We start from the raw sequence: 27,127 nt of genomic DNA on the forward strand, positions 1-27,127 counted from the left end.
TTACAGGAAAAATGTTGAATAAATGAAACTCCAGGTAGCATGGGGCTAGGGCTGAAATTGTGAAGGTTCCTTCTAGGCATGGCAGCGGAGCAGAGCTGGCCAAGGGGAACCAAGCAGGTTGCTTCTACAGAGTGGGCAAGAGAGGCTCAGCCAGGGGAAGGATGAGAAGTGAAGTCCCAGAGGATAGGGGTGGGTGGGGAGACAACTGTTGAGTGTCCTGCCCCCAGATGCAGCTTCTCTGGGTTCTGGAACAGTCTCCCCCCAAAGCTGGGCTGTTACCAGCTTCAGCAAGCCTGGTGGGAAGGCAGGACTGGCATTTCATTTCCATCTTGTGGTCCCCAGGACTCAGAGAACCCCTTTCATCCAGGTCTCCCCTGCCAAGGGGAATCAGACAACCTGAACCTGAACCTTGAATCCCTCCAGCAAAATCGCCCCCGCTTTGGTTTGTAAGCTTGTGCTGCGGGACTCACAACTTTGCAGACAGGCCCCCCTCCTCCATTTTCAATGCGGTTCGGGCTACAAGGCCTGGCAGGAAAGGTCATCTGAGACCCTCTGTGTGCCAGGCCCCTTGCTGGGCACCAGGACATAGAAATCTATTCAGGAGCTCACAGCAGCATCAGGGAAACCCCCCTCTCATGCCCATCCCAGCTATGACAGAGCTGTGTCTGCCACTCGGGCGGTGGGAGAATTGGTCCCCTCTGTCTGAGGGTCCTTGGCCTCCTGGGACCAAGCATCTTATTGGAAAAGGATGTTACCCCTTTGTGCTCCAAGTCCCTCATTTACCAGCAACATGAGGTTTTATAGCTACACCCAGCAATGAGCGTTGTTTTTTGGTTGGTTTTTTTTTTTTTTTTAAAGATTTTATTTATTTACTTGTCAGAATGAGAGAGAGTACACAAGTAGGGGGAGCAGCAGGCAGGGTGAGAAGCAGGCTCCCTGCTGAGCAAGGAGCCAATGCCAAGATCAGATCTGAAGGCATCTGATCAGGCTTACCTGACTGAGCCATCCAGGCGTCCCCGGCAGTGAGCATTGCTTGAGCTGGAGTTTCTCAAACCCTGGTGTCTATACAAGAGTTCTCTGGTGTTTGAGATGTCTCTACAAGACTTTAAGATGCCTATGTTCTCATTTTGGAATAATCTTAAAAAAAAAAAAAAAAAAGACAGTATAAACAGATTCTACATCATCTGGATGCTTGGCTTACAGCCAATTATGTGATCACAAAATTTTAGCGTCTCCATTTGCACTAATGTTTATGAAAAGCAGTCAACTTGAGTTTTGTTTTTTATTTTTAATTTAAGGAGACGCTACATATGGAAAAATACGCAAACCTTAAGTAAAGAGCTGGATGAATTTTCACAAAGAGAACACATCTGTAAAACCAACAGGAAACTAAGATTATTACCATCTCTCCCAAGACCCTCTTCAAGAACTCCTACACCTCTCAGTGATAACCATTATCCTTCATAGCATAGATCGGTTTTGCCCATTTTTGAACTTGATACAACTGAGCCATATAGAGTGACTCTTTGGTCGCGGGCTTCTTTCTCCCAACATAACGCCCCTGAGGGTCATCCATGTTAGCTTCTGCCCAGTGCTTCTCAAAGTAGGATCCTCACAAGTCGTTCTTAGGGTTCCATTAATGTATCAGCTACAGAAAAGCAAATGTGGTGCCTCATGGTTCAGAAAGGGGTCGAAAGCACCCCACTGCAGGGAACACAGTCTTGCCCTGGGCCTTAGTCCCACTCTGGACTCCCAGACTGTAGCTTCCCCAGCACACCATGCTCAGCCTCCAGGTCTTTGCAAATGCTGTTCCCTCTGCCTGGGATGCCCTCCCCTTGTTTGTCTTCCTAGCAAAGGCTTCTGTGTTTTGTGTCACCTGAAAGACTGTCTGCCCTGTGAGGTCTCCACTGGTTCCCCTAGGCAGACTCAGGCACCCCTGTCCTTGAGCTTTATCCACATTTATCCAGCATTTATCATATCACTGCAGGTCTCTCTCCCCACTGGACTGTGGGCTTTGAGACCAGTCGTGTGGGGTGACACTGGACTCCCTCCCAGAGTGACTGATCTGGGAGTCCTGCTGCACTGCACCCCCAACCACCCAGGGCTATCAGAGGCAGGAGCAAAGTTCTCTGTCCTGGCTCACCTCATTAAACATGGGGTTCGGTTGGCTCCCACATCCCTGGGTCATTAGCAAGGATGGACAACATCAGATCTATGGCATGGGAGTCCTTGGCCAACCCACCACACCAGGGAATTAAAGGCCTGGAGAGCCCTGCTTGGGCCAATGCCAAGCCCTAGGGCCCAAGGGTGAGATACTTTACCAGACAGGCATCAGTTTCCTCATCTGTGAAATGGGAACAATGAACCTGGTCACCTTCCTCTTTCCTGGGAAGAGTGTGGAGTTAATGAATGCCCAAGACCGGATGTGACTATACCCAAGACACAGTGCAAGCTGCCTAGAGGCAAGAGAATGGCCTAGCTGACCCTAGGTTCTCTCCTCCCGCCGGGGACTGAAGGACAATGCAGGACCAACAATTCTGCTGTAGCTGCTCATCTTAGTCCCCCACCCTTCCTTGGGTGGGTCTTGGCTTGGAAGCCCTAATCGGCTTGCTAAGCACCTGCTCCACTTATTCCAACCTAAATTTGTCCAGCCCTGTGGCTTGCCCCTGCAGGGCTGTGTCCAGTCCACTGCAATACATTGGGTTTCTTTGTCCCTTCTCGCAGAACCCTATTCATACCGTCCCTCCTCTAAGCAGCTTTCTTTTATTATCTTTCTTATTATTTCTCTTGTTATCCTTGGGCACGGTGGGCTCATCTACACTCTGGGCATTTGTGAAGGGTTCGTGTCCTACCTTTCCCCCAACTTCCGACCCCCACTCTACCCTGAAGTCGAACTGGGACCAGAGAAAGCGGTTCTTGGAAAAGCGGGCTCCACCCAGTGGGAAGATGGAAGCAGAGACCCGTTGCCATGGCAACCAAAAAGCATTTCCCACCCCCCACCGCGAGCTTCTTCATTGGCCACTGAGCTCGAGGTTCCGCCTCCGCCACCAGAAGAGACCAACTAGAGGCCGCCTGAGTGGACCCTGTTGGGGGATTAGCGGGTGTGACACGTCTCTCTTTCTGTTCTGCCCGCGGGGAAAGCCAGCGGCACTTGATCCCACTTCTCGCGGCCATCGTGGCGTCGATGGAGCTGTGTCCGAGAGTCGGGGGCGGAGGATAGAGGGAGGTGGGGAGCCGAGGATATTTCCTCGGGCGGTTCTGGGTAGACGCAGAGCTGGGTTGTTGGACTGGGGAGGAAGCAGTTTTTCTTCCCAGCAATTCAGGTCGCCAGAGAGGGCGGAGGGCGACTCATTGGGACTGCAGCCGCGAGGTCCCTGAAGGCCGCCTGGCGAAGGCACAGGCGCAGGCGCTGCGCGGCGGGGATGGGGGGAGGCTGCGGTGAAAAGTATTATGGAAAGGGGTGGGGAGGATCGCATTATCAAAAGTAGGCTGGGGCTCCTGCAAGTGGCCGGAGTCTGGGCTTGCACTGGGAATCCTGGTTCGAATCCCCCCTCTACCCTCTTCCGCAGTGTGACCTTGCACTCACGTGACTTCCTCTCTCTGGTTCGGGGAGCGGTCGGATTGCCTTTTACTTGCTGCCAATCCCTGTGCTGAACACCTTAGGAGTTTTCTCTCCCAAAGGCCTTCAAAAAGACCCTGAAATAGGTGGGGCTGTCTTTATCTGCATTTTACAGATAAGGAAACTGGCTACCTGGGGAAAGCCTCGGGTGAGCTCAGTTGGTTGGTGGTTGCCAGGGGGCAAGTAGGAGGTGCGTTCCCATCCCCACCCCCAGGCATCCTGGCCTGTCCGGAAGGAAGGGTCGTGCCAAGCTAGGAGACTTGCGTGGTTTCCTTTAGCAAAACTGCGTCAGACTCTGTCTGGGGTAAACCGCCACTAACTGGTGACAGCGCCTTGATTACAACAGATCAGAAAGGGGAAACCGAGCCTTCTCCGCCCTCTCCGGAAAGTTCCCTTTCCAGGAGACAACAGGAGAAGGAGGGAGAGAGTGGAACTACTTTTGCTCTCTCAAAACCGCCTAAAATCACCTCTGGAAGCCTCCACTTAGCAGTAACAGACCTATTCAACTTAGTCTGACTGGGGTTGAGACCCCCGCAAAGAGCGACCTTACTGGACAACACTAATGTGCTCCAACTGGAGGAGTGAGCCGGCAGAATGGGCACTGGATGTAGCATGAGGCTGGACGCAGTCTGAGCCAGACATTCCTCATCTGTAAAATGGGTTTGATTGGAGTGTGAGGATTAGGAAAAATAATCATGACACCCACGAGAACCTTTCCTGGTGTTACCTGTGCTCTGGATGGGTGAGGTAGCCCTCCCTCCAGAGTGTCTCCCCCACCACACCACCACCCCCTGCCGAGGCTACACACACACCCCAACACAAAAACACCAGAGTTTCCAAAGACCGCACACTCAGAGAGAGGCTTCTGTGAAGATGCCCTTGCGGCTCACTTCCAGGGATGAGAGTCAGAATCAGTAACACTTACGGGGCACCTAAAAATTGATGGGTTTTGAGTGCCTAACAATAGCCAGGCTCTATAAGAAGCTCTGAACCCTGGTGAGCCCTTTTAATCATCCCAGAACCACCCTTCTCTCCTAAAAAAAATACTGTGGAGAGTTACCCATAAGTTAAGAAAGTTCACCATGGGGGTTGGGGGAGGTGTCTAGGTGGTTCAGTCAGTAAAGTGTCTGACTTTGGCTTAGGTAGTGATCCTGGGGTCCTGGGATCAAGCCCCATGTTCAGCATCCTGCTCAGCAGGGAATCTGTTTCTTCCTCGGCCCCCTCACCCTGCTCCTCTCTCTCTCTCAAATAAATAAATAAAATTTTAAAAAGATTTTATTTATTTGACAGAGAGAGACACAGCAAGAGAGGGAACACAAGCAAGGAGAGTGGAAGAGGGAGAAGCAGGCCTCCTGCTGAGCAGGGAACTCTATGTGGGGATCCCATTAACTTGAGTCTAAGGCAGATACTTAACGACTGAGCCACCCAGGTGCCCCAGTAAGTAAAATCTTAAAAAAAAAAAAAAAAAAAGCTCACCATGTGAATTTCAGACTCTTTCTGATGCAAATGACAGAAAACCTGACTCAATCTGGTTTATGCTAAAAAGGGAATTTGCTGGCTCAGGCAACTGAAAAAATCCAGGCATGACTGGATCTGGAGACTCGAAAGTGTCTGTTGTAAAGACTGAATCTCTCCCCTCTGCCTCTGCCATCTTGGCGCCATGTTTGGAGGTTCTTATCATCCCGAGTCCTAGCTCTGTATGAAAGACGGTCTTGGTAATTGTAGCACAATTCTCAGGATTTACTCTAATTACACGTGCAGGCGCTGGTTGGGGGGTTCATGTGACCACACTTAGAGAAGGCACAGCTGGGGAAGAGTCAGCATGGATTGGAGGCCTGGTCTGACCTGTAGCAAGGGGCTGAAAGGGAAGGAGGAAGGAATATTTCTCCCAAGGAGGAACAGAAAAGATGGGCAATGGATGCTAGCAGCTAACTCGACCTGTGTCTTCCGCACTGAGGTCTTCAGGTGAGAAGGTTGAGAAGAGTTGGGGCGGGGCTTGAACCCTGGGAGTCGGGACTCCAGAACCCACGACCCTAAGTCATCTACACCTTTCACTACAGGTACCAGTCTGATACTAAGCACCTAGTAGAGAAAACGGTCACACAGAAGGTAAAACCCTTGCCTTGGGAGAGAGCCCAGCCCTTCTGCATTGGTCCCAAGTCACTCCTCCCCACCTCCCACCCTGGCTGCTCTTCCTGCAGGGTCCCGGGAGCCTCTCTGGTAGCTGGGCCTGGGCTGCTGCCTGCCATGCTGCGGAAGGCCTTGCATTAGCTGGAGTTATGCACTGTTCTGGGGTCTAGCTGCTTGCCGTTTCTCCAAGCAGAGGGGAGATTCTTTGGGGACTAGAACGGTGTTCTCCCTTCTGGATGTGGTCCCTCTCTGGGACCGGCAGAATGTGTGCAGTAGACAGCAGAGGTGATTTTGAGAGGCCCTAAGAAGGTTCTTTTCTACCCCCTGTGTGCCTCCTTTGCTGTACAAAAATTCCATGATTAGATGGGATTTCACTTCTTTAATTCCCCTTTAGATTCAGATTCCCCTGAGAAAGGCAGCGTAGTAGGTCCAACCCGCTCATTCACACTGGTGAGAAGCACTCACAGAATCTTCCCTGAGGGCAAACTTTGTCATCCTGGCCACCATGGATTGAGGGCCTCCTACATGCTTTCCACAGATTGAAGCGCATCTCATGGATTATCTCATTTAATCCTGACAACTCTGTGAAGTAGATACTGTTAGTGACCCCGTTTTACAGATGAGGAAACTGAGGCCCAGAGAGGTTACCGATCATGCCCAAGGTCTGCAGACAGTGGAACAGGGATTTGAACACAGGAAGTCTGATTCCAAAACCTAGCCTCTCCATTCCTCCACTGAAATAATCCCTAACACTCTTCCGTGTTCTGAGAGGAGTTCTTCTCCCTGGACCCCACATGGCACCCAGTGAGAGGAGCCTGGGATCAGCTCCCTGGTGTCCTGGGAACAGAGGGGGAGTGTGGGTGGCATGGAAGCTGGGAGCTGCCAGAACAAACCTGCTCCTTCTTCTTCCCTTCCTCCTCTTCTCCCTCCTCTGTCCTTCTTTCCCTTCTCTTTCTTCCCTCCTTCTTCCGGCTCATTCATGCAGCCACCAGCACACATACTAGGGGTGAGGAGTATGGGTAAGCAGGGACCCAAACAAGTGTCCCTAGTGCTCTCACAGGGTCGACAGTCTAAAAAACCAACAGGGGTGCCCGGCTGGCTCAGTGGGTGGAGCACATGACTCTCCATCTTGGGGTCATGAGTTCAAGCCCCACATTGGGTGTAGAAATGACAATCAATAAAATAAAATAAAAAACAAAAAGGTCTTGCTATTTGTTGAGGGTTTATGGTGAACAGGGCCCTGAGCTAGTTGCTGAAAACCTGCATCATTCCCAGAGCCCACTTTCTCAGGTAGGAGACTAATACTTAGAAAGACCTACAGGCATTATCTCTTTTTATGATTCCAGACTGACTCCAGAGTCCCAGCATCTCACCACTGGACTGGACTGCCCCCCTCTTGGGGTGTAGTGAGGATCCAGTGGATATTTAGAGTGAGGAGTGCACACACACACAACACACACACACACACCTGGCTCTGTGACTCCAACAGCCAGGCCCGAGGCAGCCGTTCCTGCTGTCTCCAGCACCTTCCTTCCCACCAGGAGCCAGGCCCCACCCCAAACAGGAGCTGAGTGGGTAAAGGCCATCTCCCAAGGAAAGGATAGGCTGGTACACCAAGACCTCTGAATGGAAAACCCCAGGGAAATTGAATGCGAGTGATCTAACCAGGGGTTCTGGAAGGAGACCTCACCTGCTATCCCGGGGCAGCCTTTGAGCGTGACTTCCTTGTGTCTGAAGTGTTACCCACCAGCAACTTCCTAGCTCCAGCTGGATGGGGAAGCTCCGTGCATTCTGACTGGGTCCTTCCAAGTTCTTCATAGGGATTGGTGTTCCCATTTTACAAATACGGAAACGAGGCTCCGAGAGGCTGACCCACAGCCACCTAATGAGAGTTAGAAATGCAGTGAAAACCCATGCTCCCAAGTTTTGAATCTGTTGCCCCAAGAAGTGTCTACTAAGCACCTAACTGAATGTCAGGGTCCGAGCTATGTCCAGGAGATACAGTAGTGGGCGAGGCAGGCTTGTCCTACCTCTAGGAGAGTCAATTTCAGTAGGGCTAACAGACCAGAGGAAATACTGGAAATGTTGGCAGGACGGTGACCAGAGCTAAAAGACTTTTGGCAGGGCAAAGGACAGAGGTCCCCTTGGGGCTCTCTCAGCTCCCACATTTGGGAGGACCCAGTAGAGAAAAGGGGGACTGGGGAGCTGGAGTGTGAAAGGCTGGGGTCTGGGATCAGTAGTCTTGGCTCAACTGAGGTGTTAACTGGGATGTTAACTGGGAGAAGGAGTTGGAGCTGCCCAGTCATCCTTCCCCACCCCCCCGCCCCAGCAAAATACCCAGACACCTCTCAGGCCATGCGCTGCCTGCCTGGAGTTTCCAGCCCAACAGTTTCCTTGTCTGGGGTGCTTTCCAGCCATACCTGCTTTCCTGGAGTCCAGTCCCGTCTCTCTCTCTCCTGCCAGGCATGTACTTGGTGCCTAGTGTCACTCTGAGTAATTCCAGAAACCCAGGTGCCCTCACCCACTCCTGATTCAGTTTGACTCACCCTCCCCAGTTCTGGAAGGTGACTCTTAGCTGTTCTTACCTCATGCTTGGGCACCTGGGGCCGGTGAGAGCAGCAGGTCCTCTTCCCCACTCTTTTATTTTTTTTTTTTTAAGATTTTATTTATTTATTCATGAGAGGCAGAGAGAGAGGCAAGGGCAGAGGGAGAAGCAGCAGCTGAGCAGGGCGCCAGATGCAGGACGCCATCCCACGACCCTGGGATCATGACCCAAGCAAAAGGCAGACGCTTAACCATTTGAGTCACCCAGGGAACCGCCTCTTCCCCACTCCGAAGGTTAAACTGGTTGGTGTCTCGCAGGGGAAGTGGAGAAGCCCTGAGGAGGGAACCCTCATCTACCCAAGATTGACTTCCTCCCTCTACAGTCTTCAGACATCTCCTTTCCAGCAATCACCAAAGTTCTTCCTGTTCTTAACAGGAAAAGAACATTATCTAGGAAGAAGAGCTAACATTGATTGATTGTTTACTAGATACTAGACACTCTGTAGACATCATTAGAGCCAATATTAGAGCCAACATTCCATTCTTGGTGCTTATTTTCCAGATGAGAAAACTGAAGCTCTGAGACAGGACTCGTCTTGTCTCAGGTCACACAGCAAGGACTTGGTTGAAATGGCACTGGAACCCAGGTATACTAGACTTTTGAGTTGTTTCACCGGGGGCACACACACCTGACCCTCACTCCAGCTGCCCACAGCTGGGGGAGGGAAGATAGGACTCATTCCACCTGTCAGACTTGAGCCTGCTCAGATCCAACCTCATGCACCCCCAGGATCCTTTTGTGATGGTGCTAGGGGGATGGAAACTCTGAGAGGAGCCACCATTTGCTCAACCCAGGGACCTGAGGTCCATTAGTTCCTAGATGGGGAGAAGCCCAGCCCTATAAGAGGTGCCACCCCTTACGAGTGGGTCAGGTCTGTGCTGCCGGGTGAGAACCATGGCCAGTCATCCCTCCTCATATGGAGGGCCCGCTAGGTGCCAGGCTCTGGGGCTCCCACGGAGAGCAAGCCGTCAGCTCTTCTGGACTCCCGGGGGTCTAGGAAGGAGGCTGCTCCTGGAAGAAACATTGAATAAGTGCAGTTGCCAGTACGTGCAGGAGCAAATGCAACGCCTAGCTTCCGGTAGGGGGACTCCAGCTGCTTCTGCGGGAGTGGCCGGGGAAGGCTTCTCTGAGGAGTGGGGGGCCTCGGAGCTAAACCTGACGACCGAAGAGCCCATCAAGTGCCACTGAGGAGAGGTCGTCCCCGGCGGAGGGAGCAGCTACAGCGCCAACGACCACAGCGGCTGTCCGCTCCCGGACTGCGCAATCTGCTTCACCAAATTTTCCATTTCTTGCATCCAGCTCCCTCCTACTAGCTCCGGCACCGTCCCCGTGTTCACTGCCACCCTCTTAAGGCTGTCCCACATCACTGTCCTTCTCGTCTCGTGGGTGCTCTCGCGTCTGCCTGTGGGAACTTCCTCCCTCCTTTGCCGCTCCAGCTCGGGTTCCCGAGTTTCCCCCGGGGGTAGTTCCTGTGTCCACACCCCGCCCCACCCCCTACCGCGATTCTTCTAAACTGACTACCTCATTCTACGCCATCCTGGTTCCCACCCACTCTCTGGGGCAGTCCTGACCACCTGCCCCCCCACCCCAAAAAACTTGTCCCTTTCTTAGGGCAGGAACCAGAACCAGGAACCACCTCTTAGCACTGGGCTGAGCCTTTCAGTAAGACCTGTGGATTGCCAGAGTCCCTCACTGGGGAAAAAGAGAGGCAAGTCGCCCAGGCACAGTGGAAAATCCCTGGCAGGGGGAAAGGCTATGGAAATTTCTTCTTAACGTTCTCTTTCCAGACTTGGACTTGCCCCAGAAAGCAGTCAAGCATTTGCCCATTGACCTGCAAGGCGGCTCTGCTCTTCCTCTCGCCTCCACCCCCACCCTGAGCTTGAACCCTGGGAGCAGTGATGGGCCTGAGAGAAGCCACAGTGGGCAGCTGAGTTCAGCCTTAGAGAGTGGCAGGTGATGTCCTCCAGTCCCACCTCCTTAGTTCCAAATTTGGAGAAGCAAGGGTCAGTGGCAAAATGATACAAGGCTATGGATGTCTTCACTCCCATTTCAAGCTCTGCTGGTGCACTATGTTCCTGTTTCCTTATCTATAAAATGGGCATAATAGTCATAATCCCTACTTGATAGGATTGGTGATATGTCAAGTGCATGCTATGAATATACACTGTGCACCCCCTCTAAAGCGGAGCCTGCTCCTCCTTGGATGTAGCCCAGACGGTGGAGGGCGTCCTTCTCATTGTGCCAGTGCCCGACCTCCAGGCTTTGAATGAGGCCTTGAAGTTATCACCAGGGGTGAGCAGGTTCCAGGGAGGCCTGGCCCCGTATTATTGCTAGACTGTGTCCACAGCATGTCTTGCCTATATTTGTCCTGCTGCTTTTTAAATGTAGGTAGATGCCGTTTTTGGTGAATAAGGTACACATTCACTTAACAGTGTTAGTGAAGTCACAGGTTTGTCATATATGTGATAGCAAAAGTCCACTAAAGTGGTTGGGGGCCATTGGAATAGGTGCCCCAACCTCCGCCCTTTTCCCCTGAGGGGCCTGTGTTCCTCTCCTGCCCCCTAAGAATGTGCCAACCCAAGTCAGCTCCCCTACTTTGGCCCTGGTTCCCAGGCAACCCCCAGAGGGGCTCTGACAGGAATCTGAGTTTGTGGCAGAAAAGCCCATGCTGAAGAATGAAGAAGGCCACCCTCACGTCCTCAGAAAGTGTTATCCATCTCTCCTCCCACTTGTTAGAATGTACAGAATACTGCAGATTCCTAGCCCTCCTCAGGCCCTTTGCCACTTACCACCTTGGAGGCCTGAGTGCAGTGGGACTTGACTGTTGTGGTCACTGGGGTTCGGACTGGGATGTGGAGAGGCATACAAGTGCTGGTAGTTGGTGGGAATATAACACAGTACAACCAAGGCTGCAAACAATGTGGCCATTCCTCAACAATTAAAAATAGAGTTACTATCTGGTTTGGCAATCCACTTCTAGGTATATACCCCAAAGAAGTGAAAGTAGGGTCTCCAAGAGATATATGTACACCCATGTTCCTAGCAGCATGATTCACAGTAGCAAAAAGATGGAAGCCACTCCACGGTCCATCAGTGGATGAAAGGATAAGCAAGTGTAGTATGTACATATAATGTAATAGTATTCAGCCTTAAAAAGGAAGAAAATCTGGGCTATAGGTAGTTTGCTACAACATGAGTGAACCTTGAAGACACTGTGTTAAGTGAAGGAAGCCAGGCTCAATTAGATAAATACTGTGATTCCACTTACATGACATACCAAGAGAAGTCAAATTCATCAAGACACGAGGTAGAGGGCGCCTGGGTGGCTCAGTGGGTTAAGCCGCTGCCTTTGGCTCAGGTCATGATCTCAGGGTCCTGGGATCGAGTCCCGCATCGGGCTCTTTGCTCAGCAGGGAGCCTGCTTCCTCCTCTCTCTCTGTCTGCCTCTCCATCTACTTGTGATCTCTCTCTGTCAAATAAATAAAATCTTTAAAAAAAAAAAAAAAAAAAAGACACGAGGTAGAATGGGGGGGGGCTCCCAGGAGCTAGGAGGAGGACACATGGTATTGTTATTTTATTTTTTTAAAGATTTTGTTTATTTATTTGGTAGTGAGAGAGATTACAATTAGGCAGAGAGGCAGAGAGAGAGGGGGAAGCAGGCTCCCTGCTGAGCAGAGAGCCCAATGCAGGGCTCAACCCCAGGACCCTGAGACCATGACCTGAACTCAAGGCAGAGGCTTAACCCACTGAGCCACCCAGGTGCCCCAGTATTGTTATTTAGTGGGTATAAAATTTCCGTTATGCAAGTTAAAGACTTCTGGAGAGCAGTTGCCTGACAACGTGAATATATTTTTAACACTTTCAAACTGTACATTTAAAAATGGTTCAAATGCAGGATGCCTGGCTGGCTCAGTCAGTAGAGCGTGCAACTTTTGATCTTGGGATCATGAGTTTGAGCCCCACATTTGAGGGGGGTGGGTAGATTGTACTTAAAATTTTTAAAAATGGTTCAAATGCCAAGTTTTATGTTATATGTATTTTACCACAATTTAAAAGAGAAGTATTGGGGATTGGCCCTAGTGGGCCTCTCAGGAGATGGCAGATTTGAAAAGTCATGGTACTTTTCACCTTTCTTCTCTTCCACACATGTTCATAGAGCACTTTCATGAGTCAGGCACTGTTTTAGGCACACAAAAAACTGTGGGTTAATATTCTACTGGCAGAGACAGACAATAAATAAAATTTGAGGGGTACCTGGGTGGCTCAGTGGGTTAAGCTGCTGCCTTCAGCTCGGGTCATGATCTCAGGGTCCTGGGATCGAGTCCCGCATCAGGCCTCTGCTCAGTAAGGAGCCTGCTTCCCTCTCTCTCTCTCTCTCTGCCTGCCTGTCTACTGTGATCTCTCTCTCTGTCAAATAAATAAATAAAATCTTTAAAAAAATAAAAATAAAAAAAAATAAAATTTGAACCAAAATGCTTATGGCTCCTCTGCACTTTTCTTTTCTTAATGAAAAATGTACCATATTTACACTAAGTGGAATCAAATTATGGAGCCATAATTTGTGTTTTAAAACTTCTAGAGCTCATCTTATATACTTTTTTGTGTGTGTTAGAAAATTTTTTAAGTGGGGGTGTAATGACAAGCAGTGAACTATACACCCTTTTTTAGGTGTTCAGTTGTATGTATTTTGAAAAATGTATACTAAAAAGACAACTCAGCTGATATGATTTATATACACTAAATTTCACCTGTTAAAAGTGTACAGTGCAATGGTTTTTCATACATTCACAGAGTAATGCAACCACAATCAATTTTATAATAATATTTTCATCACCCCCTAAAAGAAACTACCTATGAGCACTCACCCCTACTAATCAACCACTAATCTACTTTTATCTCAATGATTTGCCTATTCCTGACATTTTGGATAAATGGAATTGTGTAATATGCGGTTGGTTGTGACTTCTCTCACTTGGCATCATGTTTCTGAGGCTCATCCAAGTTGTAGCAAATATCAGTCCTTCCATTTCTTTGTACTAATGAACAAAATTCCATTACATGGAGAGGCCACATTTTGTTTATCCATTCATCTGTGGATGGACATCTGTATTGTTTCCACTTTGATTTATGAATAATGCTGTCATGAACATTCACATGTAAGTTTTTGTGTGGACATGTCTTCATCTCTCTGGAGTGTATGCCCAGAAGTGGGATCGCTGGGTCATACAATAGCTGCATAGTTCACACTACGAGGAGCTGCCAAGCTGTTTTCCAAAGCGGCTGCACCATTTTACAAACCCTGCGGCCGTGGACCAGGGGTCCTTTTTCTCCACATCCTTGCCACTCCCTGTGATTTTCCATCTCTTTGGTGATAACCATGCTGGCAGTATGAAATCGCAGCTCACTGGAGTGCTGATTTACATTTCCCGAATGACCAAGAATGTTCGACATCTTTCTGTAAATAGCTTATAGGTCACTTGGACACGTTCTTTGGAGAAATACCATTCAGGTTCTTTGCTTGTTTTTTAACTGAGTCGCAAGAGTGCTTTATAGGGGCGCCTGGGTGGCTCACCTGGGTGAGTGGTGACTCTTGATTTCGGGTCAGGTCATGATTTCAGAGTTGTGAGATCAAGGCCTGCATGGGTCTCCGTGTTGGGCGTGGAGCCTGCTTAAGATTCTCCCTCTCTCTCTTCCTCTGCCCTTTCCCCTTCTTAAAGAGTTCCTTACAGATTCTAGATGCAAATCATTTATCATATATATGATTTGCAAAGTATTTTCTCACAGTGTTACCTTTTTTTGATAAGATTTTTAAATTTATTTGATAGGGAGAGAATAAGCAGGGGGAGCAGCAGAGGGAGAAGCAGACTCCCCACTGAGCAAGGAGCCCAACTCAGGACTCAATCCCAGGATTCCAGGGATCATGACCTGAGCCAAAGGCAAACACTTAACTGACTGAGCCTCCCAGGCGCCCCCTTACAGTGTCTTTTTTTACTTTCTTGATTGTGTCCTTTGAAGCACAAATGTTTCAAATATTTAGAAAGTCCAACTTGCTGACCTTCTTTTCTATCACTTGTAGTTTGGTTCCCTAAGAAATCATTGCCTAATCCAAGATCATGAAGATTTTCTCCTACATTTTCTTCTCAAAGCCTTATAGTTTAGTTCTTCCATTTAGGTCTGTGATCCATTTTGAGTTAATTCTTGTGTTTATACACTTTTTAAAAAAATGCAGGCATTAAGGTATAATTTACATTCAATAAAATTCACCAATTTTAAGTATACAGTTTAAATAGTTTCATCTTATATACTTTAATGATTCTATATTGCAGATATTTTTTCCTGGGAAGTCAGGGGGTAGGCAAAAATTGAGTGTGGGCCTATTTTCTCTTCTCTTTATGCCCCACAGTAGTTTTCCCTGTAAATGTGTGTGTGATTATGTGAGAGAGTGTGTGTGTGTCTGTGTGTGTGTGTGCACGCGCATGTGTGTGTGTGAGAGAGAGAGAGAGATGTCTGCTTCTTGGGGGTTCCTGCTTACTGTGGCTTTCTCTCGCAGCCCCACAGAGTCACCTAATTATATACAGGCGGAATGAATGAATGCAGCCATCAAACGATGACCCCTCAGTGTCTGCCTTCAGAGCCATCAGGACCACCTGGCGACAGGTGTTTCTGTGCACTGCCCATGCGTGAGATCAAGATGGAGACTCCTTGCATGGACGTGTCTGAGTTTAATAGATGGCTTTCTAATTTGTGATTTGTTCATAAAGAGCCCCCCTTTCAGGATAATTACAGAGTCCTGTAACCATCTACTAATTGGGCCTGGTTTCTGGGCCTTCTGTTTTGTCAGCCTTCTGCTGGGCTGTCTCAGTGGTGCTTGGCCCCCTCCAGCAGCCAAAGCAGATGTGGCTGAACCAGACCCCCTCCAGCAGGGAGCCAGGGACAGCTCAGAGGATGAGTGGAAAGCCCTGCAGGTAGGAGGCCACACTTCCCCTCTTAGCCCTAATACAGGGTGTGGGGTATGTGCCTGGATTGGAAGAAGACAGCTTCTAAGCACATTACCCCCAAATGATGGTTTTGTTTGTTCAAAGATTAAATTTTTTTTCTTTTTGCGGGGGGGGGGGGGTGCATGGGTGGCTCAGTGGGTTAAGCAACTGCCTTGGGCTCAGGTTATGATCCCAGGGTCCTGGGATTGAGCCCCAAGTCGAGCTCCCTGCTCAAAAGGGAGGCTGCTTCTTCCTCTCCCTCTGCTGCTCCCTCTGCTTGTGCCCCCCTACTATCTCTCTGCCAAATAAATAAATAAATAAATAAATCTTAAAAAAAGAGAGAGAGGGCTCGAGTACCCATGAGGAGGGGGGAGGGACAGAGGGAGGTAGAGAGAGAATCTTAAGCAGGCTCCATGGCCAGTGTGAAGCCTGGTGTGGGGCTCAATCTCGTGACCCTGAGATCATCACCTGAACGGAAATCAGGAGTCAGACACTTAACTGACTGAGCCACCCAGGTGCTCCAAGATTTTATTTTTAGGTAATCTCTACACCCAATGTGGGGCTTGAACTCAGAACCTGGAGATGAAGAGTCACGTGCTCTACTGAGCCAGCCAGATACCCCCCGCAATGATGTTTTTTATAGTACGTTGTATGTTGACATGACTCTTAAGATGGCGACTTTTGAAAAGATGTTAGAAGAAAGCAGGACCAGTGAGGAAGGAGGTCAGAGCTTCTCCCTCCTGCAGGGTGTCTGCTCTGCGACCGGCTCTGCCACAGGTCAGGCCCCTATCTCTTGCCCAACCCCTGGCTTCCTCTACCAATGGTGGCCTCAGTTATGACTTTATATCCATGTTTCGTCACTGTTATCCCCATTTTACAGATGAGGTAACTCAGAGTGACTTGCTCAAGGTCATTGGCTAACCAAGGTCTGAGTCAGGATTCAAACCCAGATTTCACCACATCATGGTGGCCTTAACCACTGCTAAGAACACAACTTCCCTCCCAGGACCTTAGCCTTTGATATTGCTCTCAACTGGGTGGCAGGGATAATAAAACAATGAAATGTTTCTGCCCTGCCCTCCTCTCTCCTCAGCCTGAGAGTCTGAGGCTGGTGGGGACATCTTGTGTGGTTTGAGCTAAGGGAGAGGGGGATGATCAAGCAATCACAGAGCCAGGGGAACGTGGGGGTATCCCACAGAACTGGGGGATATGGAACAAGTACATACACTGAGATCAGAATACTGCTAAGTTTTCAACTGTGATTATGAAGGAGGAGGCGGGTGGCGGGGAGTCATAAAAGGGCTGGATCTCACTCTGGGTCTTAAAAGAAGGGGAGGGCTTGCTGATAGGACAGAGGGATGACATCCCCAGTGAAGGGCACTGAAAAGAGCAAAATCTGGGATAAGAGAAGGGGGCAGTCCATATTGACCTGTACCTAAAGAAGGGAAGTTGTAGGGGGTGTGGTGGGCCATGAGCCTGGTGGGCCATGAGCCTCTTCCCCAGAAAGGGCACAACTGAGATTTGGGTCACCGCTCCTCCCATTCCTGCGCCTCTTTTCCCAAAACTAGGAAGCATCTGTCGCCCTTTGCACCTCCACTGTCCATCCCACCACCCCAAGGCTTTCCAGGGGGCCTCTGCCAGGACCTGAACCCATGAGGGCAGGGACTGCATCGATCCCAAGACCCAGCAGATACAGCTGCTTAATAAATATGTGTTGAAATATTAAAAAAAAAAAAAAAAAGTAGGGCCCACCACCCAATGTCTTGAAAGGCAGACAGTGGAATCTGACAATAGGGACCTAGTATAGGTTCTAGAGTAGTATTCTGGTGAGTTGGGAAATAGAAATAAAAGAAGTAGTCAGTACAAATTTTGTAAGCCAAACAGAACAATTTTGGGAAGCATTTTCCAAAGTTGGATTTTATTTGTGAGTCTAAAAGCTTTATTAGCTTTCACTCTTAGCAACAAAGGAGCCTTTCCTATCTTTTCTTCAAGAGCCCAAAACCTGAGACGAAGCTCCTTGCTGCATCTTAAGAGGCCAGCCAGCTCCCACCTGGGGGCCCTTTGGTCCAGCTGAGGGGCATTTTCAAGCGTTGTGATGAGGAAAACCAGTCTGGTTTCAGGAGGTGGTGACTCAACGGTGCTTTCTTGAAAGCTCAGGCTTTCCTCTGGCCTCAGTCTAACCATCTAAGAAAAGGAGCTGAGTTGAGTGTGCTCAGTGCCTCCTGGTCTTGGAGAGGAGTTCCTGCTCACCATTGTATCCAGTTCTTGCCTCTGAATACCAACAAGACCGTCTTGGAGCTAGACACTGTTGTTTTCCCTGTTCTTCTTTTGGGGCAGGGACATACAGCTGTGAACATTGGAGCTGATCGTAATTCTCAGGGTAGTATACCCAGACACTGCCCAGAGGCTGAGTGCCCTTCATTCCCAGCTCCCACCCTGAGGGGCTGAAAATGGACAAGGTCAGGCACTGCCAGAAGATGGTCATTGAAGGGCTGGGACCTGTGTTTACTAGTCCATGGAACATTAGTAACCCACGTCCCACCCAGACCTCACAGGGTGGCTATTAGAAGGATGTGCTAAGAAAAATGAGGGTGAGGGCTCCCCTAAAACTACACTGGGCACCTTCTCATTTGCTTTCGGCATTTTCAGATCTAGCTCTAACCCAACTGCATTCATTTTGGGGAACAAGTCATTCGGTTCTACCAAAGAGATGTGAGTCTTCTAAGCCATCCAAGTTTAGGACCCTGCGTCGGAATCACTGATGAAAATGCAAGGAGGGCCCCACAAGGCACTCAGCCAGAATCTCCACCAGAGCCCAAGGATCTGTGTTTGTAACCTGGGCCCCACACGCTCAAGTGGGAGAACTACTGTTTTAACATTGGGCAAACAAGGCCGGCCTGGGACCAGGAAGAGAAACAAGGGAGATAACAACTCTCCAAAGGCCAGAGTGGGAGGTCTGTTCTCCCCACCCTCCACTGGCACAGGGAGGGAGAAGTGGAAGGGCCTTGGCCTTCATCTGGCTCAATCCCAACTTCACTGATAAGGAAACTGGGGCCCAGAGAGCACAATGAGTTCAAGTTACCCAAAGAATTTATGCAGACAGGCCTGTTATCCCCATGCTTGGAATCCCTCAGCTCTACTCCTTCCCTGCTTCCCAGAAGAGAGAGAGAGAGAGAGAGAGAGAGAGAGAGTGTGTGTGTGTGTGTGTATGGAATCCCTCAGCTCTACTCCTTCCCTGCTTCCCAGAAGAGAGAGAGAGAGAGAGAGTGTGTGTGTGTGTGTGTATGGAATCCCTCAGCTCTACTCCTTCCCTGCTTCCAGGGAGGGAGGGAGAGAGAGAGAGAGAGAGAGAGAGAGAGAGTGTGTGTGTGTGTGTGTGTGTGTTTTATTCTGCACCTGCCAAGGCCACACCTCCCGGTAGCACTTCAGGCCTCTCAGAGGCCTATGGTCCTGGTCTATAAGAGCCTGGGATCAACTCTGTTTCTTGATACCGCAGCTCCCTAGCCTTTTACAGAGATCAGCTTTTTAATTTTCGTGACTGTGTTAACAATGAACTATAACTTTTTCACATTAAAAAAAATGTCTCTCTTAAGAGTCCTTGTAGTTCCTCTAAGTGCCTTGGGCTCAGGAAGCCCTGTATCAAACTCAGGGCAACCAGGTGAGCTCTCCCTCCCCAGACTCTGGCTCAGTGGGAGGTCTGACTCACTCCTGGTCTTCCAGGGCTTTCCAGCGCCTTCCCCTGGTAGCATCAGCCCGCCCAGAGCCAAGGCAGCCAGGGTTCTTGGCACAGACCGCACACAATCCACATACCTTCATTACCAGGCTGGCAGGCAGCCCCGGAAAAGGACAGAGAAACACACAGGTGGACCTGGACCTGAGTGTGCTTAAACTTGCCTCTTCCCAGCTCCCCTCCTCCTCCTCTTATTTCACAGCAACAAGGAGACTCAACCATTTTAACAAACATTTTTTATTAGAAAAGTAAAAAATATTGCATAGGTCTTAATACTTGAACATCAAGTGTATTCATGAACAGCGAGTATCTTCATGTAAACAGTTCTAGATGGAAGACCCAGATGGCACTCCTTAGGGGGAGGGGTTCCAGCCCCCAACCCCAATCCCACCCCATCCCCTCACAGCTCCACTCCTCAGTACACAGCAGGGGATGGGTAAACGCAGCTCCCAGTTGTAGTTTTTCTTCAGGTGTCCAAGATCCCCAAGTGATCCCCACACCACCCCTTCCTCCTTACATTCATGCGTCTGTAAGATAGCTGCCTAGGACAGGTCAGTAGTGAAGCTCCGATCAAAAAAAAAAAAAAAAAAAAAAACACCCAAAAAAAACAAAACAAAAAACAACCAAACAACAATAAAACAACCAAAAGCTACAAAAACCAAAAACACATTTGGCCCCTTCAGACCGTGAGTACACAAACCACCTTGATCTCCCCCCCTCCCACCAGGGTCGTTACCAGGAGCACACTCCCCTCCCCCCAACCCTGCAGAGGCCAGTGCAGCCCAGCCGCTCTCCTGGCTCTGTCACACCACTGTTGTCTTAACTGTCAGTAACAATAAAAATGGTAAAGTACATGCTACATACACATCCAGCCAGGGGCCCGGTTGGCCCCTGAGCCTTTGTTTCATGCTACAGTACTGAGGGGCCGGGAGCCACCTGCTCGCCTCAGCCAGCCTCCATGGAAACGCAATGTTCCCCAACACATCTCAACCTTCCTCCCCTTCAGGTGGCTGCTGTCAGTTTTCCAAGGACAGGTTTCAGTCCCTCAGCTCCTGCCTGCCAGGGTCCACCTCAAAAAGTTCAGCTGTCTTTCTGTCATGGGGGCAGGGTCGCTCCCCCCCATCCCCCCAAAGGCCCGAGTTCAACACTCCTCAATGAGCAGCTGCTCCGAGCTGTACAGCTTTTTCTTGATGACTCTGAAGCCCGTGCTCAGCGTCAGGGACTGGCTGAAGCCCGGCACGAAGGGAGAGTTGGCGGAGCTGAACAGCCCCTGGATCTTAGGCCAGAGGCGTGAGTCCAGGCGCAGCACGAGGGTCAGCTGGAAGGTAGGCACCAGGCTGGGGTCGAGGGCCAGTTGCCCGACGCTGTGGCAGCTCTTGCCTTGCTCGACGCAGACGTCCAGCAGCGCCCCCCGCAGGCCGCACGGCTCGCTGTAGGCCAGGCGCAGCAGTTCCTTGCCCACCTGGCTCACCAGCTGGCCTGGCATCAGCAGGCGCGCGGGGCGCCGCGAGCCCAGCCGCGCCTGGGACAGGCTCTCCTGCAGCAACTGCATCAGGCTGGCACACAAGTGCTCATCCTCAGGGTCGCTGAGCAGCTCGAAGTCGGGCAAGGACACCCCATCTAGGTATGTCGAGTCTGGCAAAGAGAAAACACAGGAGACGGGTGTAAAAGCAGCTCCGAAAGGGGGAGGTGCTGTTTCGTTAAAGAAACCAATACACTCCTTCGCACTCCGTGCCTCAGTGTCTGCCCCACACGCGTATCCCATACTCCAATCCCCGTTTCTCCAACCCGCCGCCCCTTCCGCAATCGGGGTTCCGATGGCTTAGGAAGCCAAGGCGGCGCTGACTCCTTCCCGAGCGGCGCTCTCTCACCTCCCCGGCCCCTCGAGTCGAACCCGGTCTCCGCCCACGGCTTACCTTCCTCAGGCCCAAAGCCACTGTTGCTGCTGTCCAGGGACTCGCAGTCCGAGCTCTCCAGGCTCGCGCACCGGCCAAGACCCTCTTCTCGGGCCGCCGACCCCCAGGCTGAGCGCGGCGGCTGATCCGAGGTGGAAGTTCTGGACAAGGACGACGATGAAGAGGACGACGATGAGAAGCGATCCCAAAGGCTAGGCATGATGAAGACGGACGCCAGGACGCTTGCAGATGAGCTTTGGATGCGGAACCGCAGAAAACCCTATTAAAACACGAGGGACACGGACCCGGTGTCAGTCTGGGGGCTGAACCAGACTGAGCGCTGGGGATCCGCAGGACTGAGGCCTTCCCACGCAAGGATCAGCGCACAGAGAAGGGACACTTACCAGTTAGCTCCGCTGGCGAGAACTGCTAGGACAAGTGCGTACTGCCGCTTGAATGGATGAGCGAACTGGGACCAACCCCCGAGCGCTGCCCAGACCTGTCCCTTCTACCCACCCGCACCTCCCCCTTGGCCTGCCGCGGTCCCTAGCACCAGCACGGAGAGGCCTATAAGGACTAGTGCGGAGAGGCCACACCCCCTCTGCTCCGCGGCCCAATCCAGATCCGGGAGTGTGGCTGCCCTCAGCCAATGGGCTCGGGGCGCACGTTCGCAACGTTCTCTCCTGCCTGGTGACAGTGGTCTGGCCCCGCCCCCGTTGAATCCCAGAACGCTCCCAGCCGAACCCCGAGCCGCGACCACGCCCCCTTTCTGGAAGGGATCCGCGGCGGCTGCAGCTGCCAAGGTCCCCGAGGGCGCTCGCGGCAGGGGAGGATCAAGGAAAGACTTGTTTATTATAGGGTCCTGTTGCTGGGGGAGGGGGTAGCCGTGACAGCGCGGGGGAAAAGCCGGGGGAACTTGAGGGGGCGGTGGGTCGGGAAAACGGTTGCCCCCAGCGTCTGGGAGCCTGCGACTGACTATAGGCACAAGTAGGCGCTCGGGCGGATGCCTGTGGGACGGCGGCGCGGGCAGCAAACGTTACCCGGCAGGCCCTCGCGCACGTCCCCCACGCTGACCCAGCCTTGCAAAGGGTCGAAATATGGAGGTGGCGTCCAGACTGGGCAGCTCTGGGCCCGGAGCTCTGTCTTCCTTGCAGCCCCGCCCGCCTGCTAACTCTACTGCCCCAGGGGTGGGTTAATGGGGAGGTCCATGCCCCGCAGGATCCCCGTCCCCAAATCATGTCCGCTCCCACCCCCAACTGCTTCCAAGGAGAGGGTTTGGGGAGGGTGGCAAGAAAAGTGTTGTTGAGCTCGCGTTGCTAGCGCCTGGACTTGGGGCTGAGAACGGGGATCCGTATCAGGACACACGGACCCTTAGCGGGTCCCACAAAACCGACCGCGGTGCGGTTCTGCCTTCCCCACCCGCTGTGCCCGAGAGTCCCCCGGGTGTCTGCCGGGTCCTAGCGCCCCTCCCTCCAGTGCGCTTTGTGTAAAAGACCCGGAGAGTTGCATCAGGACCAAGGACCAAGATCTCGGGAAAAGTCCAGGAGTGCAATGGCCATCCCCTGTTTCGTCATTCAGGCGGCGCTACAGGAAATCTGGCCTGACGGCGGTGGTCGGACACAAATAACGATTGCTGAGGAGAAGGTTCAGATGGACTCGACCTTTACGTTTTTTTTTAAGATTTTATTTATTTATTTGACAGAGAGAAATCACAAGTAGATGGAGAGGCAGGCAGAGAGAGAGAGAGGGAAGCAGGCTCTCTGCTGAGCAGAGAGCCCGATGCGGGACTCGATCCAAGGACTCCGAGATCACGACCCGAGCCGAAGGCAGCGGCTTAACCCACTGAGCCACCCAGGCGCCCCGACCTTTACGTTTTTAAAGGCTTACCAATATGGGACACCGGGATCCCGAACGAAGAGGAAATCAAATTTACATCAGGCTCTTGCACTCCAAAAGCCTAACCAGATCTGACCGGCAGGCCTCGCCTCGGGGGCGTGCTTGCGCGTGACAGATGACACTTGCCGGAGGTCGGCCCCTGCCATCCTCACCCCGACCTAATTGGAAAAAAAAAAAAAAAAAAAAAAAAAAAAGAAAGAAAGAAAGAAAGGAAAGAAAGGCTGACCAGTGGGACTTTCACGCAAACCAACACTTGAGCTGGAAAGGACCAAAATTCAAGCCCTGCACCGCATCCCCATTTTCCAGAGGGAAGAACCGCCTCTGAAGACAAATTTATGGATAAAAAATAAATTAGGGGAATCAGATTAGAAGATAGTGTTAAGACTGCTGCACAATAGAATAATAGTCTCTCAGCCTCTGGGGCGCTGAAGGCCTGAACACTGGTCCCTTCTTTCTGTCCTCCAAACTCTGATCACTCCCCGGGGAGCCTCAAAGACCCCCAGGGCCAAGGTGGTTAGGGGAAGTGCTTGGAGGGCTGGTGGTAGATGACATTCTTTTGAAACTACCCTTTACTAAGGTGGGGCAGTCCCCCTATGGATGTTCTTTTTGTCTCCCAGACAGAAGATCAGAGAATAAATGGGTCAGAGGACCACTTGCACTTCCCACCAGGCAGACTGGGCTGGGGACACTTGAGATAGAAGGAGATAGATTTTGTATGTTTTCTTTCTCTCTCTCTCTCTCTGGCAGAAATTTAAAAAGGAAATATTTCAGAAAAACATGTGGAACACTAAGAAAAATAGAATTTTTTTTAAAAGTGGATATTCATAAGCAAAAGAATCCGGAGCCAGTTTGGAAAGGTTGGTTCATTAGGAATCATTCATATTCAATAAACACCATCATGAAGTAATGTTCTAAACACCTTTTCTTATTCACTGTCTCATTCTGTTAATAAAACAGTTTTTCCAAATGGGAAGGGCTGTGTTAATGGGCACTGTGTAATTTTGTTTCTTTTCAAGAGAAATCCATTCATGTTGTCTCATTGTGTTTTTTAAAAGGTGATGAAAAGGGGCACCTGGGTGGCTCAGTGGGTTAAAGCCTCTGCCTTTGGCTCAGATCATGATCTCAGGGTCTTGGGATCGAGCCCTGCAGGCTGTCTGCTCAGCAGGGAGCCTGCTTCCCTTCCTCTCTCTCTGCCTGCCTCTCTACCTACCTGTGATGGATCTCTCTTCTCTCTCTCTCTGTCAAATAAATAAATAAAATCTTAAAAAAAAAAAAAAGTGATGAAAAAAGGACCCGCAGTCTTAACCCTGGAGCTTTTTCCCTGAGTAGGAGGGAGTGGGCTACAGGTTAAGGATAGACAATCACCTGCTAGGAGGCCTGTCTGGCCGGGGAGGTTCCAAATGGCTTTCTGCACTTAAACTTTTCATGTCTGTGAAGGAGAGGGCAAAGCCCCATACCATTGTCTGCCAGGAGAACCTTTGGACGGAGACCAGGGATTTCTTAACTGTTAGCCCCTCTGTGGAATCAGGGTGAAGGGCAGTGGTTCATTGTGTGAGATTAAGGATGGGATCCCTTCCACCTGGCTGGGGCTGGAAAGACTTCATTACCACCTCGCACTCTCCTCCCACACTGAAGCAGATGGGGGAGGTAGGAAACTCCTGGGGAGCAGGCAGCTCTGTCTCCTCGCCTCCGCCTCCCAGCCAGGCCTCTTTAGAAACCTCAAAGATACTATAAACCCTGCTTTTGGTGTTCTTCTCTTTCCCTACTCTTCTCCTTGAGCCTAAGCTTCCTGCCTGTCAGACATGCCTGATCATGCCCCCGCCCACAGCCTAGGAGACCCAGCTCTGTCACCTCTGCCTCCAAGAAGCCTTCCCAGCACATCCACTCCAACCCTCCCAACCCTCAGGCCACCCTCCCCCTCATGTCATCCTTATACCCTGTGCAGATCTCTGTGAATAACTGTTTCCACTTCAGTCTTCCCGTTGGACTGCAAGTTTCTTAACTTCCAGTGGATAGCACATAGTAAAGGCTCAGCGAATATTCCTTGGATGAAGAGGTGAATGAACAAATGGATAGCTGGACAGAACACGAAGGTGAATTTTCCCACAATTACAGACCTACATCTGGATTCCCAGGAACCTAGGTGGGCCTCAGGCAGGGGTAGGGTAGGGGGGTGGGGAGTGGGGTGGGGGTGGTGGGCTTTGGAATATCTGGATGCTATCTTTCTCTCCACCTTCTGACAAGGGCTGCCCAGAGCCTTAGATGTATCTGAACCCTTCCCCTCCTCCTCAGCACAGGTCTGGGAGTGGGACTTCTAAGGCAATTTAGTTCTCCAGTTGGAATATAGTGTGTGAGCCCAGGAAGCTGGGGAAAGAGGTTGACATTGTATGATGTGGGGAAGCTTTTAAAGTACTTAATACCTGACCCTCAAGTGCTTCAAAACACTTGAAAAAAAAAAAAACACCACTTTTTTGAGATAAAATTCACATATAAAGGTAACATTAAGGTGAACAATTCAGTAGCATTAAATAGAGTCCCAATGTTGTGCCACCCTAACACCTTGACTTCCAAAACACCTTTATCATCCCAAAGGAGACCCCAGACCCAAGCATGTGGTCACTATCCTCAAAATACTTTTGAGGAGAGGAGCAGGGCTGCTCCTTTGCACAACTCCAGAGGGCACCATTCGCATTCAAGTCTATGCGTTTCCATGGGTCTTCTGGGAATTCTGCTCTAGGGAGTTCTGGTCCCATAGACACAATGCACCACATGGAATTGGCATCAAGAGTGGCTGAATTCTGAGCAGGAGTGGCCTAGGGTCACATCCTGGCTGACTCAGGCCTCTGGAGCTAGTAACCCGGCCCCATGTCCCAGTCTCTGTGGCCAGGGCCCTCACCACGCAGACACTGCCTCTTCCTGGGCTCTGTTCTATTCCCGTGGGACCGGCCACAATCTGCCACTGAAAGTCAATGAGCACTCACTCCTGGCCTCCTGCCTCTCCCTGGCGGGTTTTGTCCACCACACTGGTTCCCAGGGCCTCAGTCTGGCAAACTGCCCCAGTCGAGTTTGGGAAGTTAAACCAGATCTTGGGGTGGGAACCCTAGAATTCACAATGGGAACCCCCAAAGGCCAGCCAGCTTGCCTGCAAGGCTCTGCTTGGGCGCCTTTGCAGGTCTTTTGGAAACATCTCACGGAGTATAGTGGAGGTGGCAGGCGGAGCCTGTTGGTCAGGGCAGTGGGGAGAGGGTGGAGTGGTGTGATGATAGGAGGTGGGGACAATGAAGCCAGCAAAAGTGTTCCCAGGACTTCTGTGGCTTTTTTATTTGAAAAACAACAAACAACTTTATCAAAATAGCAAGATCGTTAAGTGCACCTGGTTTACTAGGAGGGCTGTGCAAAGCTGTTGGCAGCCCCAGGCTGCAGACAGGATTTTGACTGTGCTCTAGGATGAAGACCCTAAAAACTCTGTGGGGAGGGGCACCTGTGTGGCTCAGTGGGTTAAAGCCTCTGCCTTCAGCTCAGGTCATGATCCTAGGGTCCAGGATCGATCCCCACATCGGGCTCTCTGCTCAGCAGGGAGCCTGCTTCCCTTCCTCTCTCTCTGCCTGCTTCTCTAATTGTAATCTGTCTGTCAAATAAAAATAAATAAATAAATAAATAAATAACTCTGTGGGGAGTCTTTTTGCAAATGGAAATACTAACAATACATTGTGTTGTGTAGGCTATCAAAGAAAAAGTTTTTGCAAGGTATTATCTCTACTTATACCCTGAGGAACTGAGGAAGGAATATAGTACCATTCTACAGAGGAAGAAACTGAGGCCCGGAGTGAGAGTCCAGCCATTTCAACCAAAGGCTTTCAAGCCCAAATGACAATTAGAATCATCTGAGGGAGTTTGTAACCATAGATTCTCATCCACAACCCCTGTTTTGATTTGGTAGGTCTGCATTGGGGCCCTTTTGTACAACTGTCTAAGTGATCCTTTTTTTTTTTTAAAGGTTTTATTTTTTAAGCAATTTCCACACACAACGTGGGGCTCAACCCCACAATTGTGAGATCAAGAGCCACGTGCTCTACTGACTGAACTGAGCCAGCCAGGTGCCTGCTCCTGCTCTGCTGACCTCTCAGAAACAAAGGTAGGTCCTTTAAGGAATGCTGGGTTAGCTCCCCAGCCTATCAAATGGCTTGCCTGTGAGGTGGGGGTGGGTTAAGGGCGGGTCAGGTGGCGTGCAACTGCAGAGACTAGGCTCATACCTGATGGAGGTGAGCCCACAGC

At 50.7% G+C, this 27,127-nt stretch overlaps 1 protein-coding gene and 1 long non-coding RNA gene across 3 annotated transcripts in view; both read right to left on the minus strand.

Annotated features, from left to right (window-relative positions):
• The window catches only part of LOC131828846 (uncharacterized), a 37,982-nt gene extending 30,500 nt beyond the window's left edge, over positions 1-7,482 (minus strand). Inside the window, exon 1 of one of the 2 annotated variants that reach the window (XR_009352591.1) lies at positions 7,440-7,482. This is a non-coding gene — a long non-coding RNA (uncharacterized LOC131828846). Of the gene's footprint in view, positions 1-993; positions 4,392-7,439 lie in introns of those variants that run through there. The other variant, XR_009352594.1, reaches the window with a different exon arrangement.
• Positions 7,483-19,280: 11,798 nt separating this feature from the next.
• Positions 19,281-21,516, minus strand: DDIT4 (DNA damage inducible transcript 4). The gene is made up of 3 exons (XM_059169984.1): positions 21,361-21,516; positions 20,978-21,236; positions 19,281-20,696 (listed from the first exon to the last, which is right to left on the minus strand). The coding sequence occupies exons 2-3, from the start codon at positions 21,174-21,176 to the stop codon at positions 20,203-20,205; spliced, it is 693 nt and encodes a 230-aa protein (XP_059025967.1). The 5' UTR covers positions 21,177-21,236; positions 21,361-21,516; the 3' UTR covers positions 19,281-20,202.
• Positions 21,517-27,127: the final 5,611 nt, after the last annotated feature.

This window comes from Mustela lutreola, chromosome 4 (genome assembly GCF_030435805.1).
Source record: "Mustela lutreola isolate mMusLut2 chromosome 4, mMusLut2.pri, whole genome shotgun sequence".
Taxonomy (NCBI): domain Eukaryota; kingdom Metazoa; phylum Chordata; class Mammalia; order Carnivora; family Mustelidae; genus Mustela; species Mustela lutreola.